General features: G+C 43.5%; 1 protein-coding gene across 1 annotated transcript; it reads right to left on the reverse strand.

Moving 5' to 3' along the window:
• Positions 1 to 1,720: 1,720 nt before the first annotated feature.
• btf3l4 (basic transcription factor 3-like 4) lies at positions 1,721 to 13,290 on the reverse strand. The gene is made up of 6 exons (XM_080878062.1): positions 13,123 to 13,290; positions 12,720 to 12,781; positions 4,942 to 5,055; positions 4,617 to 4,818; positions 2,398 to 2,457; positions 1,721 to 2,157 (listed from the first exon to the last, which is right to left on the reverse strand). The coding sequence occupies exons 2-6, from the start codon at positions 12,771 to 12,773 to the stop codon at positions 2,111 to 2,113; spliced, it is 477 nt and encodes a 158-aa protein (XP_080734188.1). The 5' UTR covers positions 12,774 to 12,781; positions 13,123 to 13,290; the 3' UTR covers positions 1,721 to 2,110.
• Positions 13,291 to 15,881: the final 2,591 nt, after the last annotated feature.

Here is a 15,881-nt window from a genome sequence, read left to right on the forward strand (position 1 = left end):
CAAGAAGGGAAAGTCAACATCTCCATCTCTCTATCTGTCAAACATACACACACTAGGACATACAATGATGCACGTCCTGCCTGCTCATTAAGGCGAAAAAGCTGTTCACTGTTAAATAGACATCTTCTAGATTTCAGCCCTCACTAATGGCAGCATTAGTGTGGTTGCCCTTGAGAGGTGTATCTGATGATCAAAATAGCCAGTGGTAGTTGTACAAGAGATTAATGATACCATAGAGCAGCTGGTTCCCTAGAGAACAAAAAGTTGAGCAGTAACTTTGTGTTTAAACGTGTCAAAACCGTTGCTGCTTCCTTATATTGAGCCATATTGTTACACAAACACAAATACACACACAGAGGCGGATGTTAAATATGTGTAATGAACAAATAAAAGATGTTTCAAGTGACAGTACTGTGTTTATTGCATGTTTCAGAATAAAAATATGCAAGTAAGCCGCTTGATTCTGCAATCACTCCATTCAAGGTTTCTACATTAAGAACACCTCCCGTAATTACAGCCAATTACTGATTCAATGCCCTTCCCAGCACATTAGCAGCCGGCAGCGCAAAGGGAGTTAATGTATGCACAACTGATGTTTCATTGAGCTACCAGCGTTTCCTGAATAGGCCGGTTTAAGGGGATAAGGCTCTTATAGGTTTAAATGCAGATCGTCATGTATTTGATTATTCGATTGAAAGTCTTGTCAAAACATTGGGCGCTACTGACTAACTGTACACGTTAAACTGCACTGCAGCTCATTTACAACAGAAAGCCATCCTTAAAAAACATGAAGAAAAAATAAAAAGCTGGCGGCGTCATTTCTACCGAAGGCAACAAAGTGAAGACTTCCCGAAACAGCGGCGTGCCTGCCTGCACCGATCCGGCTCACTGAGCGCTCACTTCCCGGGACAGTGACGCATTCCACACACGTGCAAATGTTTAATGTGCTCGCGGGCACAGAGGCCGGAGGCAATGCGACATTCATCCCGCACCCCGGTACACCGGATCAGCCGGGACACTTTATTGAGGTGACGCTGAGTGAGGCTACAGTGGAGTATGTATGTAAGCAGCCCGTGTTCACGCGAAAGTGCGCAACACGCACACATACGCGCACGCGCTTTTCAGATGACGCGGTCTATGCGCGCAGCCAAGTGTTATATCAGCGTTTTTTTCAGTGGCACACACACACACACACACACACACACACACACACACACACACACACACACACACACACACACACACACACACACACAAGCGCGCGCGCACAAGCAATGAATGGGAGTAAACGCATTCCCACCCCGGTATTTCCAGAGCAATCAAACGTCTTACCCTCAGTTATTGCTCCCAAAAGGCTTTCATTCTCATCATCCCGCGCTGTGAAGAACTTCAGCATTTTATCCTGTTACATCTGAGCGCGGAGGAAAATGGATTCAAGCAGCAGTGCCTTGCTCACAAGCGAAAGATGGGATGAATTCGCCTCTCTCTTACCCCCCCTTCTGTGTGATCTCCCTCCTCCCCCGTGCCTCTCTGCAGCTCTTTGAAGAAACTCAAGAGGTGTGCAGAAATGTCCCTCCCCAGTTTGCTGTCCACACAGCCCGCAGGACGGTGTACAAGCCAAGACAGCAGAGCTAAGGTGCCAAACATAAAAATCCAGCCTTATGCACGACCTGTCATTCTGTAGGAAACTGACGAGGCTTCTTTTCACATGAATCTGCACACAATTCTTTGATTTATTGATAAAAACATTCAGAACATTCAGTCAATGATCACAGCATCATTTTAAAAAAATGTTAAACGTCTTTTTTGTTTCATAAACAAAACACACACAAAAAATCTCTTAAGACTGGCTTTAAAGACCACAGTAATCTGATAATGACTGACAGTGTGGAAGAGATTCACCGTTTACCAGATGAGCGTTGGGTTCTTATTCTTTTCTCTCTCTCTCTCTCTTTTTTAAATACACAACCTAGTAGTGCTAGTGTGTGACTCAGACATCTGTAGGTCATTGGAACTGTGGGATATATTTGGAGATACTGTCTGATATGCCCGGATCACTACACTCAAAAAGACAGACGGAGGCTCCACTTCAGTCCAGTGAATTTTTCTGTCAGTTTGCCTCGTTCTTTGATGCTTCATCAAAGTTCTCCACGAGATCTACAGAACAGCAAAAGCACAGCATTAAATAGTTAAACTAGAGGAACAATCTAAAGTCACATACATGAGTTCAACTGTAGTAACTTTTCAGGGCTGCAGAAAAATATTCAAAAGAGCAAATTGACTTAAATTGAGTAAAAAGAGCAATCTTCTATACTACGATGAAAATTTAACAGAGTGTAGCTGTCTCTAAGTTTTCATTCTGATCATTCTTCTTTTTATTCATGTGACACTGCATACCTGGCACATCATCATCCTCTTCCTCAATGTCCTCTGGCTTTGGAGCCTTGCTTTCAAGAGCTAAGACGAAATGCACAAAAAACACATTTTAGCTGGAAAGTGATAGAAAGTTGCCTCAAATAATGACTTTTAACCTATGATGAAGCATATCTGTATACGAGTGTTCTCTTCCAGTATGACAGTACTCCATTCACAAACCATGAGCGATGGATCATCGGCAGTGGCCTTTGGCATCACCATGTTAGCATTCTCCACAATAAGGGAATAGTTTCAGAACAATGAGGCCCAGAGACTTGAAGAATCAATGAAAGGAGCACTGAAGCTGCACTGGTGGCATGTGGAGACACCGCTTGTCTCTGTATTTGGCAAACAGAGGTGAGAGGTTTTTTTGAGCTGAGTTTTCTATCATATATGCTGGTATTGATCTCTATGATATGCCAGTATTGGCTCATATCACTTGAAATTGAGACTTATTAGACCAGGCAACATTTCTTCCAGTCGTTTATTGCCTTAGCTTGTTTGAATCGCAGTCTCAGCTTCCTGCTGTTAGCTGACAGGTTGCTGGTTCAGAGATGATTTTTTTTTGCAAAACTGTTGCCTTTCTATTGGCTTGAAGCAGTCTGGCTAGTCTCCTCTGATCTCTGGCATTAACAGGGCATTTTCATCCCGAGAACTACCACTCACTGGATATATTCTCTTTTTCAGACCACTCTCTGTAAACCCTTAGAGATTACCTTCTTGTGCGGGAAAATCCCAGTAGATCGGCAGCCTCTGAAATACTCAGACGAACGTTTTCATGGCATGGCACCAAAAACCATGCCATGTTCAAAATCACTTTTACCTTTCTTCTCCACTCTGATGCTTGGTTCTGTGCCTAAATGCACTGACTTGCTCTCAAGTGATTGGCTGCTTAGATATGTTTGTTAAAGACCTAATAAAGTGGCCAGTATATGTTTATACCATCTTGGCTCATCTGGAAAAACTCATCTTTAAAAGATTTGCTTCACCTTGAAAAGTAAATATTAAGTATAAAGTGGATTTTGCATATTTAACTGTGTTGTAACTCTTCTTTGGCTAGAACTTGACCGGGGTTCAAATGGAGCAAACTGATCTGACGGGTCATACAGCAGCATAGAAAGTCAGAAACCTGCATATACACTGAATGTTAAGACAAAAAAAAGACATTACATGGAGAAACCTTTGGAATGCAAGCATGCTGATCCACACAGGTATGCACACATGGGTATTCACAGACGCGGACTAAAGCTTTCTTGGCTGCTGCCTCAAAGCACACTGTGCGCTGTCTATCTTGCGTGCTGCACAATATCGTTTATTATTTAGTAAATATTGATATCTATGACTAGCTAGTTTATTGTGATGGTGCTTTGTTTTCTCTATTATTATGTTACTCTTTGTTGTTTGCTGTCTCCTCTGTTTGTTTTTTTTGTTTGTTTTTTTTTTTCTCCATACAGGTGACCCAGGAGTTCTTTTTTTTTTTCTCTCTCTCTTCCCCCCCCTTCTCACCGTCTCTTCTCCCCTTTGGTTTTCTTTCTTTCTCTCCCCCTCTTTCTCTCATTCATTCCCCCTGTCCTATTTATTAAAAAAAAAAAAAAAAAAAGACAAAGGATGAACTGAAGCTCTGCCATCACGTAATGTCGCATACTGCTGTTTCTGATGTCATTTAAAAAAAAAAAAAAGACAAAAAAAAAAAAAAAAAAGACAAAAAAAAGACGAAGAAGCCACCACAAGGTCGCACGGCTCTCAATCGACCTCTGTGATGTTAATGTGGCTTTAACTGTTCCAAGAAGCACTTGACCACCTGAACCGTTCCTAGAATCAGGACCAGGAACCAGGAAGAACTGGATAAACTGCACATTTCCAGGTGGACAAAGATTGTAGAGCCTTACCCAAGAAAACCAGAAGCTGTAAATGCTTTGGAAAGAGGATACGAATATTTTGCACATGAGCTGCTGCAAGAATTTCTTTCCCATGAATCAAAGTATAATCAACCTGTGGTGTCAACTACAAATTATCCTCCCAAAAAGGAAGCGAGTGAAAATGAATCCCAACTAAAAGGAAAAAGTTTAGGCGTTTACTTAACAGGTAAACTTTGTGTCTCCTACCTCTTTTATCCTTTTTGGTACAAACAAGTTAAGCTGATACCAAAAATGAACATAAAATCAATGAAATAAAAATCAAAGCCCTGAGGGGCGACCCACCTTGCCGAGGGAACTGTTCTGCGAGCTTGCGCAGGCTGCTGAGGCTGTCTGCTCCAAGCTGACTGAGGATGGCGGGCAGCATCTCTGTCATCTGTTTGGTCTCAGCGTGGCCGGTGATCACAAAGGTGTTGGCGGATAGAGAGGCCTGAACTTTGGGGTTGTTAAAGTGAATCACAGTCCCGTCATCCTTGATCATGTTCACCTGAGGAGAAAAGATCACCCAAGTTCTCTCAAGTCACCCAAGTCCATGCACGTTATTGATACCTTTGAAAAACTAAACAGTGGTCTGCTCTACACGACCGCACATTCACCTACGTCAGTTTACCTCCTCAATGCCAGCAATATTGTTGACAGCAAACTTCTTCAGTGAACTCTGAAGCTTTTTGTCATCAGCTGTTGCAGTTCTGTGAACCACCTTCTTCTTCCTGCGTGCAGTGCCCTGAGAACATAAAACATACAATCAGATCAACACTTTTCTAAGTCATAGGCTGTGACTTAGAAACAGAAGAAAGGAGGAAAATACAGTGACAGAAAACGTTTGGCTAGTTACAAAATATTGTGTTTAAATCCTCTGTCCGGTTCTGATTGCTTACCACTTACACTTTCACTAATAGTTTTAGTCATCATTTAACCTTTTACAGAGTGAAATGATGTCTTCAGCTTTCTTCCCTGCCTAGCCAGTCACCCTGAAGCCAAAAGTAAACTACTGTGCAACTAGAGAGATCAGAGCCTGTTGCATAAAAATACCATTGTGAGTTAATCAGTTATAAAAAAGACTTTAGCTTCAATCATGAGGAAGTGCATGGGCTGATCTTTTTTCGCAGTTTGCATGTGTGTGTGGCGGGGGGGGGGGGGGGGGGGGATTAAGAAGGTATATACAGCATCAACTCAAATGTTTTATCATCTCAAAACAAAACATGTCAACACCAATAACAGCAGACAACTTTGAAACTGGTTTTCAATTCACACCCCTAATAAGGGCATAGGGGGGCCATTCACTGTAATATAAATGGTTAAAGATTAGAAGAAATAATGGGTTAGAGAATAAATCACATACTGAATCCAAATCATGCCGTTAGATACAAAACAAATAATGTATTCATCTATTTGGCGATTGACAGAATTTTCTGAATTATTATGAATTAATCATTCGAGGATTAAAAGTAAAGCCTAATCGATATAAGAGTGATACTAGTGGTCATTTAAAAATCTAATATTCGATTATATCAGCTGATATTTTTTTCTTTCAGACACAAAAAATACCAGTAGTGCCAGCAGTACCCCTCAGCCTCCTAGTAGAGACACCTGTCAATAAATACATTTTAAAGTCCGACATACAAACTTAACCTTGAGGTCGACGTCACCGATATTCAAACTCGTCCAAGTTTTTTAGTAGGTACACATGGTATCAATTTATATCCTACGTTGCTTGGTACTCAAGTTCACAAACTTGAGAACTTGGTGACAACGATAGCACACATGAGCCGTGAAAGGCTGATGGACTTCCCTAACATGTGCCCTCATATCATGGTTTTCTCTGTTTCCTGTCTATTACTGTAAGGTCTGTACAATATAAAGCATCTTGATTCAACTCTTGTTATGATTTATCGGGTCCCAATCAGCCCAAATAGTAAAGACAAATGAAAAATGCATGCCATGGAAGAGTTTTATCAGACGATAATTTCAATTTTATTGATCAGTTCAGGTTCATATATATATATATATATATATATATATATATACATATACATACATATATATATATATATATATAAAAAAAAAAAAAAAACACCCAGCACGCCCCTGCGGGCGGTTTATCCTTCAAGCTCGGGTCCTCTACCAGAGGCCTGGGAGCTTGAGGGTCCTGCGCAGTATCTTAGCTGTTCCCAGGACTGCGCTCTTCTGGACAGAGATCTCCGATGTTGTTCCCGGGATCTGCTGGAGCCACTCGCCTAGCTTGGGAGTCACCGCACCTAGTGCTCCGATTACCACGGGGACCACCGTTACCTTCACCCTCCACATCCTCTCGAGCTCTTCTCTGAGCCCTTGGTATTTCTCCAGCTTCTCGTGTTCCTTCTTCCTGATATTGCTGTCATTCGGAACCGCTACATCGATCACTACGGCCGTCTTCTTCTGTTTGTCTACCACCACTATGTCCGGTTGGTTAGCCACCACCATTTTGTCCGTCTGTATCTGGAAGTCCCACAGGATCTTAGCTCGGTCATTCTCCACCACCCTTGGGGGCATCTCCCATTTTGACCTCGGGACTTCCAGGTTATACTCGGCACAGATGTTCCTGTACACTATGCCGGCCACTTGGTTATGGCGTTCCATGTATGCCTTGCCTGCTAGCATCTTGCACCCTGCTGTTATGTGCTGGATTGTCTCTGGGGCATCTTTACACAGCCTGCACCTGGGGTCTTGCCTGGTGTGATAGACCCCAGCCTCTATGGATCTTGTGCTCAGAGCAGAGTTGGACAGCACCAGGGCCCGACATGGTTCACGCCTACTGGCTAAAGAAGCTGACTGCACTCCACGAGCGTCTAGCAGCACAAATGAACCAGCTGCTAGTTAATGAGAGACACCCGGAATGGCTAACCGAAGGTCGGACGGTCCTGATCCCCAAGGACCCCAAGAAGGGACCGGTCCCCTCCAACTACCGACCAATAACCTGCCTCAGTACTACATGGAAGCTCCTGTCAGGCATCATATCGGCTAAGATGAACAGGCACATGGGTCAATACATGAGCGGGACACAGAAAGGAATTGGCAAGAATACCAGAGGCGCAAAACACCAGCTACTGGTAGACAGAACAGTCAGCCGAGACTGCAAAACCAGACTGACCAACCTGTGCACTGCCTGGATTGATTACAAGAAGGCCTATGACTCAATGCCCCACAGCTGGATACTGGAATGCCTAGAATTGTACAAGATCAATGGGACCCTAAGAGCCTTCATCAGGAACTCAATGGGGATGTGGCGTACAACACTAGAGGCCAACTCCAAGCCCATAGCACAAGTCACCATCAAGTGCGGGATCTACCAAGGAGATGCTCTGTCCCCACTGCTGTTCTGCATAGGCCTGAACCCCCTCAGTGAGATCATTAACAAGACTGGCTACGGATACCGACTACGGAACGGAGCAGTTGTCAGCCACCTCCTGTACATGGATGACATCAAGCTGTATGCCAAGAGTGAACGAGACATCGATTCACTGATCCACACTACCAGGCTATACAGCAATGACATTGGAATGTCGTTCGGACTGGAGAAGTGTAGTCGGATGGTAACAAAGAGAGGGAAGGTAGTCAGAACTGAGGGGATTGAACTACCAGAAGGCAACATTGCAGACATAGAGGACAGTTACAAGTACCTGGGGATCCCGCAGGCGAATGGGAACCATGAAGAGGCCGCTAGAAAAGCTGCAACCACCAAGTACCTGCAGAGGGTCAGGCAAGTCCTGAGGAGTCAGCTGAATGGTAAGAACAAGATCCGGGCCATCAACACCTATGCCCTGCCCGTGATCAGGTACCCTGCTGGGGTAATAGGCTGGCCAAAGGAGGAGATAGAAGCCACTGACATAAAGACAAGAAAGCTCCTTACCATGCATGGAGGGTTTCACCCCAAGTCCAGCACCCTGAGGCTGTACGCTAAGCGGAAGGAAGGGGGCCGGGGACTGGTGAGTGTCAGCACCACAGTCCAGGATGAGACAACGAACATCCAAGAATACATTGGGAAGATGGCCCCAACTGACCGAGTGCTCAGTGAATACCTCAGGCAGCAGAAACCCAAGAAAGAGGAGGGAGACGAGGAACCATCATGGAAGGACAGGCCCCTGCACGGTATGTACCACCGGCAGATAGAGGAGGTGGCTGATATCCAGAAATCCTACCAGTGGCTGGACAAAGCTGGACTGAAAGACAGCACAGAGGCACTAATCATGGCAGCACAAGAACAAGCTCTGAGCACAAGATCCATATATATACATACACATATATATATATATATATATATATATATATATATACACATACACATATATATATATATATATATATATACATACACATATATATATATATATATATATATATATATACATATATATATATATATATATACATATATATATATATATATATACATATATATATATATATATATATATATATATATATATATATATATATATATATATATATATATATATGTGTGTGTGTGTGTGTGTGTGTATATAAAACACCCAGCACGCCCCTGCGGGCGGTTTATCCTTCAAGCTCGGGTCCTCTACCAGAGGCCTGGGAGCTTGAGGGTCCTGCGCAGTATCTTAGCTGTTCCCAGGACTGCGCTCTTCTGGACAGAGATCTCCGATGTTGTTCCTGGGATCTGCTGGAGCCACTCGCCTAGCTTGGGAGTCACCGCACCTAGTGCTCCGATTACCACGGGGACCACCGTTACCTTCACCCTCCACATCCTCTCGAGCTCTTCTCTGAGCCCTTGGTATTTCTCCAGCTTCTCGTGTTCCTTCTTCCTGATATTGCTGTCATTCGGAACCGCTACATCGATCACTACGGCCGTCTTCTTCTGTTTGTCTACCACCACTATGTCCGGTTGGTTAGCCACCACCATTTTGTCCGTCTGTATCTGGAAGTCCCACAGGATCTTAGCTCGGTCATTCTCCACCACCCTTGGGGGCATCTCCCATTTTGACCTCGGGACTTCCAGGTTATACTCGGCACAGATGTTCCTGTACATTATGCCGGCCACTTGGTTATGGCGTTCCATGTATGCCTTGCCTGCTAGCATCTTGCACCCTGCTGTTATGTGCTGGATTGTCTCTGGGGCATCTTTACACAGCCTGCACCTGGGGTCTTGCCTGGTGTGATAGACCCCAGCCTCTATGGATCTTGTGCTCAGAGCTTGTTCTTGTGCTGCCATGATTAGTGCCTCTGTGCTGTCTTTCAGTCCAGCTTTGTCCAGCCACTGGTAGGATTTCTGGATATCAGCCACCTCCTCTATCTGCCGGTGGTACATACCGTGCAGGGGCCTGTCCTTCCATGATGGTTCCTCGTCTCCCTCCTCTTTCTTGGGTTTCTGCTGCCTGAGGTATTCACTGAGCACTCGGTCAGTTGGGGCCATCTTCCTAATGTATTCTTGGATGTTCGTTGTCTCATCCTGGACTGTGGTGCTGACACTCACCAGTCCCCGGCCCCCTTCCTTCCGCTTAGCGTACAGCCTCAGGGTGCTGGATTTGGGGTGAAACCCTCCATGCATGGTAAGGAGCTTTCTTGTCTTTATGTCAGTGGCTTCTATCTCCTCCTTTGGCCAGCCTATTACCCCAGCAGGGTACCTGATCACGGGCAGGGCGTACGTGTTGATGGCCCGGATCTTGTTCTTACCATTCAGCTGACTCCTCAGGACTTGCCTGACCCTCTGCAGGTACTTGGTGGTTGCAGCTTTTCTAGCGGCCTCTTCATGGTTCCCATTCGCCTGTGGGATCCCCAAGTACTTGTAACTGTCCTCTATGTCTGCAATGTTGCCTTCTGGTAGTTCAATCCCCTCAGTTCTGACTACCTTCCCTCTCTTTGTTACCATCCGACTACACTTCTCCAGTCCGAACGACATTCCAATGTCATTGCTGTATAGCCTGGTAGTGTGGATCAGTGAATCGATGTCTCGTTCACTCTTGGCATACAGCTTGATGTAATCCATGTACAGGAGGTGGCTGACAACTGCTCCGTTCTGTAGTCGGTATCCGTAGCCAGTCTTGTTAATGATCTCACTGAGGGGGTTCAGGCCTATGCAGAACAGCAGTGGGGACAGAGCATCTCCTTGGTAGATCCCGCACTTGATGGTGACTTGTGCTATGGGCTTGGAGTTGGCCTCTAGTGTTGTACGCCACATCCCCATTGAGTTCCTGATGAAGGCTCTTAGGGTCCCATTGATCTTGTACAATTCTAGGCATTCCAGTATCCAGCTGTGGGGCATTGAGTCATAGGCCTTCTTGTAATCAATCCAGGCAGTGCACAGGTTGGTCAGTCTGGTCTTGCAGTCTCGGCTGATTGTTCTGTCTACCAGTAGCTGGTGTTTTGCGCCTCTGGTATTCTTGCCAATTCCTTTCTGTGTCCCGCTCATGTATTGACCCATGTGCCTGTTCATCTTAGCCGATATGATGCCTGACAGGAGCTTCCATGTAGTACTGAGGCAGGTTATTGGTCGGTAGTTGGAGGGGACCGGTCCCTTCTTGGGGTCCTTGGGGATCAGGACCGTCCGGCCTTCAGTTAGCCATTCCGGGTGTCTCTCGTTAACTAGCAGCTGGTTCATTTGTGCTGCCAGACGCTCGTGGAGTGCAGTCAGCTTCTTCAGCCAGTAGGCGTGAACCATGTCGGGCCCTGGTGCTGTCCAACTCTTCATACTGGAGACCCTTTCTTGGATATCTGCCACTGTGATGGTTACTGGACCCTGTTCAGGGAGGTCGCTGTGGTCAGCCCTCAGATCCTCTAGCCACTGAGCATTGCCGTTATGGGTTGCATCCTTCTCCCATATGCTCTTCCAGTATTGCTCCGTCTCCAGCCTTGGTGGTGCTGTTCTCTTATTGTTCCCTTGCCACTGAGAGTACACCTTTGCTGGTTCTGTGGAGAACAGCTGGTTTATTCTCCTGCCTTCTATCTCTCTGGTGTACCTCCTCAAGCGGCTGGCCAAGGCTGTGAGTCTTTGCTTGGCAGTTTCCAAGGCCTCAGGTATGGACAGCTTGCTGTATTTCTTAGGCACCTTATTTGTCGCACCTTTCTGCAACTCCGTTAGTTGGCTAACCTCCCTCCGTGCTACTTTGATCTTGCCCTCTAGCCTCCTTCTCCATGGAGGGTATATATATATATATATATATATATATATATATATATATATATATATATATATATATATATATGTGTGTGTGTGTGTGTGTGTGTGTATATATGTGTGTGTGTGTGTATATATATGTATATATATATATATATATAGATATAGATAGATAGATAGATAGATAGATAGATAGATAGATAGATAGATAGATAGATAGATAGATAGATAGATAGATAGATAGATAGATAGATAGATAGATAGATAGATAGATAGATAGATAGATAGATAGATAGATAGATAGATACTTTATTCTGTGTCTAGAGGCAGAACTGGAGAAAACCCCAACAATCAAGTGACTCCCTTTGAGCGAGCACTTATGACAGTGAGAAGGAAAACCTCCCTTTAATTAGGAAGAAACCTCCAGCAGGTCCAGCCTCAGAGAGGGCCAGCCATCTGCCACAAGCAATAGGGAGGGTGAGAGGAAAGAGAAGAGAACAGAAAAGGTGAGCACAGGGAGACCAGACAGAAACCAGACTGAGGGAGAGGAGATAAAAATATAATGACATGTTGCAGCGGTGTATAAACACAAAGAGATGAAGCACTCAGTGCATCACATGCAGTTCTGCAGCAGTCTGACCTATAGCAGCATTACTAAAGGATGGTTTACTGTCCCCTGAGTCATCCCTAACTAAGTTGTATCAAAAAGGAAAGTTTTGAGTCTAACCTTAAAGGCAGAGAGAGTCTGTCTATGAATCCAAACTGGGAGCTGGAAGGAGATCTGCCTCCTATTCTACTTTCAGAAACTCCAGGAACCACAAGTAAGCCTGCAGTCCTGCGTCTTTAAAAGATGACGGGCCAGACTATTAAAAACTTTGCATGTGAGGAGAATGAGGCAACTTTTTTAAAAGGGTTGATATGATCAAGCATTTTATTGTGTAAAATTAGGAAAAACTGTAATAAAATACATAAATTATTAAAATTATCGTATATCAGAACTTTAATACACCACTTAATGGGCACTTTAATGAATACTTGATTCATTTTTTCATTTTTTTTCTTTTGTTTTTAATCAACCAATTTGATTGTCCAATCAGTGCTTATTTTCTGCAGGCAACACAATTAAAAAAGACTTTAAAAAAGAGCAGTAACTGGTAATTATAACCACGAACTGGAGAACTACAATAACCACCCTGCTTAATGTGTCCTAGGTGATGCTGTACCAGCTCAGCAATCAAAATCCCTTCATTTTTGCAACTTACCTTTCCTCCTATCCGCACCTGGGCTTGAAGTTTTGCCAGTTTTTCCTGATTCATGTTCTCAACTATAGGAGGAAAAAAATAAAGACAAAATACATTTATTTTTAAAACAACGGGAGTATTTGAATGCTGCTGCAAAATTAGCTGGAGCAACAATATGAGCAATGTTACAAAAATACGGAAAAATATCATTATTATTACTATTATTATCATTATCATAAAAACAAGGCGAGAGAATAGAGATGTTAAAGAGACAGGAAAGCTAGATGTAGCAGATACAACTGTATCTGTAGCTCCAGAGCTGACACTAACTTGACAGCAGACGCGCGTGTGTGTGTGTGCGCGCGCGCGTCTCAGACAGCTGCTGAGATGAAAACACAACACTCGGCCCACAGTGAACACACACCGTATCGCTGCTACGCTCGCGCCGGCATTTGCGCTCCGTCCGCAAACCAACAACCGCACGGGCCGCAAAAACCGCACCCCTCTCACAAAAGCCAGCATCTACGGGAACGAGCCTGCTCCATTAAGCACAGAGGCATGCGGCACCGAAAGATGGAGGTGATGAGGAAGAGATGACGTCACACATCATATGGCTGATCTCCCCCCCCCCACCGTCCCACCCCTTCTTCGTCTCCGACCAGCGGGAGGGATTTGGTGTCGTGCTGCCACCTATGGGATGCTGTTTAAAACTACACTAATAACTGTAAAGCGACACTGTCAGCGGACTGGACCACAGTGTGGGAAACTGAAGCCACTCTGGTTATTACCCGTGTACATGTCCCCTTATAGTCAATATTACAGAACAAACAAAAATTGCATGACGAGTGTGGGAACAACGTGTGGCCGCTAGTATGTGTGTGGGACTTTTCACTGATGCCTGATAAATCTAACTTTTAAAAACTCACTCAGTCACAAACTGCACAGTTGCAGGTTTGTCATTGCAAATGCATTTTTCCCAGTGAACAGTGCTACGTTAAGCATGGATGGAAGCAAACGTCTGTTTTTATGGCCTTCTGTAGCAGGCTTATTTATTCATGTATCCCCTGTTTTCATCTGCTGTTCTGCTGTTCTGACTAACTGAGCTCGTCTTGAACCACAGGCTTAGTGAGAGACTTAAACATGTTGAGGTGGGTGCTGTTGTGGTTCCTGGTTTAAACCCCAACCAGGGCCTTTCTGTCTGGAGTTTTCATGTTCTCACTCATGGGTTTCCTCCAAGTACCCCGTCTTCCATCCACTGTCCTAAAACATGCAAACATGCATGTTAATGTTAATTCAAACCCAAATGTAGAGAATAAGCGCTGTGTGAATGTGTGATGTTAGTCCATTTCCAGTTCTGCTTTTGAAAACGATTGTTAATCAAACAATGTGTGCCCATTTATAAAGTTCTGCATGAAGTGACAGAGTGGAGCTTGGAGTGGAATGTAAGTAGACGTCTACAGTGCTTAAAGCAATGTTATAAGACTACAGTTCAGGACACTCAAAGTAAAGATTGTATCTCATATTTCTGTTTTGTCAACAGATGGGATGTAATAACTAACTAAATAATAACATGTCGTTTTAAAATGACACTCACAAAAGCAGCAAAATCCATTCTTTTTCAAAATACATAATAATTTATAATAAGAAATCACCGATTTCTTGCCTATTCTAGTCTCATATTTCAGACTCCTTGGGGCTAAAACAAGACGCACTCTGTCCTCGAAAGATGTTTTAGGTGGAGAAAACCTCGCTGTGAACTCACATTATCTTGACTACAACGCATTAAAAAAAACCATTTCCACCATTTTCTCTTTAATGTTTATGGTTTGTTTTTCCATTTTCCGTTTTATTACACAGTACAGCACAAACACATTGGAAAGTTTTGTGTTGTTTTGTAAAAAAAAAAAAGTGTCATGATGCAGAAGCACCGGTGCGAAAAAATCACATTTACAAAGTAATAACGCACCTACCAGCAGACTACTTACTGCTGAAAGACGATCCTCTCAAAACATCTGCTTTCGTTCTGATCATGATCACACTTGAATGCAGCGTTACATACTTCAATCAGAAACTTCTTACTCTGATCATTCTTTACAACACTTTGAAAGAAAAGCACAACACTCACCCGAACCATTTAAAACATCAAACATACTGATACAGGCAAAAATCATGTTTTCAATTGGTCCATGTTATAACATAATGCAGGCTTAAATTGTTTAAAGGCTGGTACAGTATACACCATCACGTTAACAGCTCACACACTATAAAAAAAGAAAACACTTGATGACATTCAAAACACTCAATGAGCAAAAGTTTACTGTTGTGGTGAAATTGTTGGGAGAAGCTTGTTTTAAACATCAACTAGACTTTCAGCACAAAATATTTGCTTCAGGTAAAACAGTCCTAAGTACCGGTATACCCTTACTGCTTCTGGTCCTGCTAAATGCCAGGGTTGCCTCTTCTCTTTAAAAGCATGAAAGCAACATGGCTTAAGTTTGCAAAGTCGCATTTGAACAAACCACAAGACCTCTTGAATAATGTGCTTTGGACAGACAGCACCAAAGTAGAGATGTTTGGCATCAATGCACAGCCATGTTTGATGAAAACTAAGTACAGCACAATATTAGCACAAAGACATCATACTGATGTCAGCATGGTGGTGGAGGATGATCATTTGTTTTTTTGCACGCTTATTGTCTCTTGCACATCTGTGCAAACCAAATGATTAACACATTATACTGGAATCCTTATAATAAAAAGTTAACATGTAAGGTCAAAGAAGACTCAGTCACAATCAATAAATAGTAGTGCAAAGACACAGGCTGGAGCTGCACGTGGAACAAAGCCAGGAATGAATAAAACAATGTCTACGACTTAACAGTGACTGTTAGTTCGTCTCTAACACTGTGACAGTTTTTGATAGAACTTGTCTAGTGCCCCTGATGCAGAAGGCGGGGCTAAAAGTTTAGAACAAAAAGTCAATACCACAATATACAGTAATAGTGACAATTCATGGTGATCATTTTGCAAATGTTACAAGAAAACATTTGTGGTTTGTGTAAGTGCATTTTTGATAGTCTTCTAGTGTCTCAGTGCGTCTTATTCATCTGCAGGAGCTGAAATGGGATGAAACTTTGCAAAGAGGAAGAGCGCATGCAAAGGAAGAATCAAAGGAATTTTGTT

Source organism: Rhamphochromis sp. 'chilingali' (genome assembly GCF_963969265.1).
Source record: "Rhamphochromis sp. 'chilingali' genome assembly, chromosome: 3".
Classification (NCBI taxonomy): Eukaryota; Metazoa; Chordata; class Actinopteri; order Cichliformes; family Cichlidae; genus Rhamphochromis; species Rhamphochromis sp. 'chilingali'.

What these genes read in the sequence shown, in the direction of transcription:
- btf3l4 (XM_080878062.1), bottom strand. Translation starts at nt 12,773, where the DNA reads ATGAATCAGGAAAAACTGGCAAAACTTCAAGCCCAGGTGCGGATAGGA. An exon ending in AGAACAGTTCCCTCGGCAAG is followed by an intron (nt 2,458 to 4,616) that starts GTGGGTCGCCCC and finishes ATTTCGTCTTAG; the next exon opens with CTCTTGAAAGCAAGGCTCCA. An exon ending in AGAGGATGATGATGTGCCAG is followed by an intron (nt 2,158 to 2,397) that starts GTATGCAGTGTC and finishes GCTGTTCTGTAG; the next exon opens with ATCTCGTGGAGAACTTTGAT.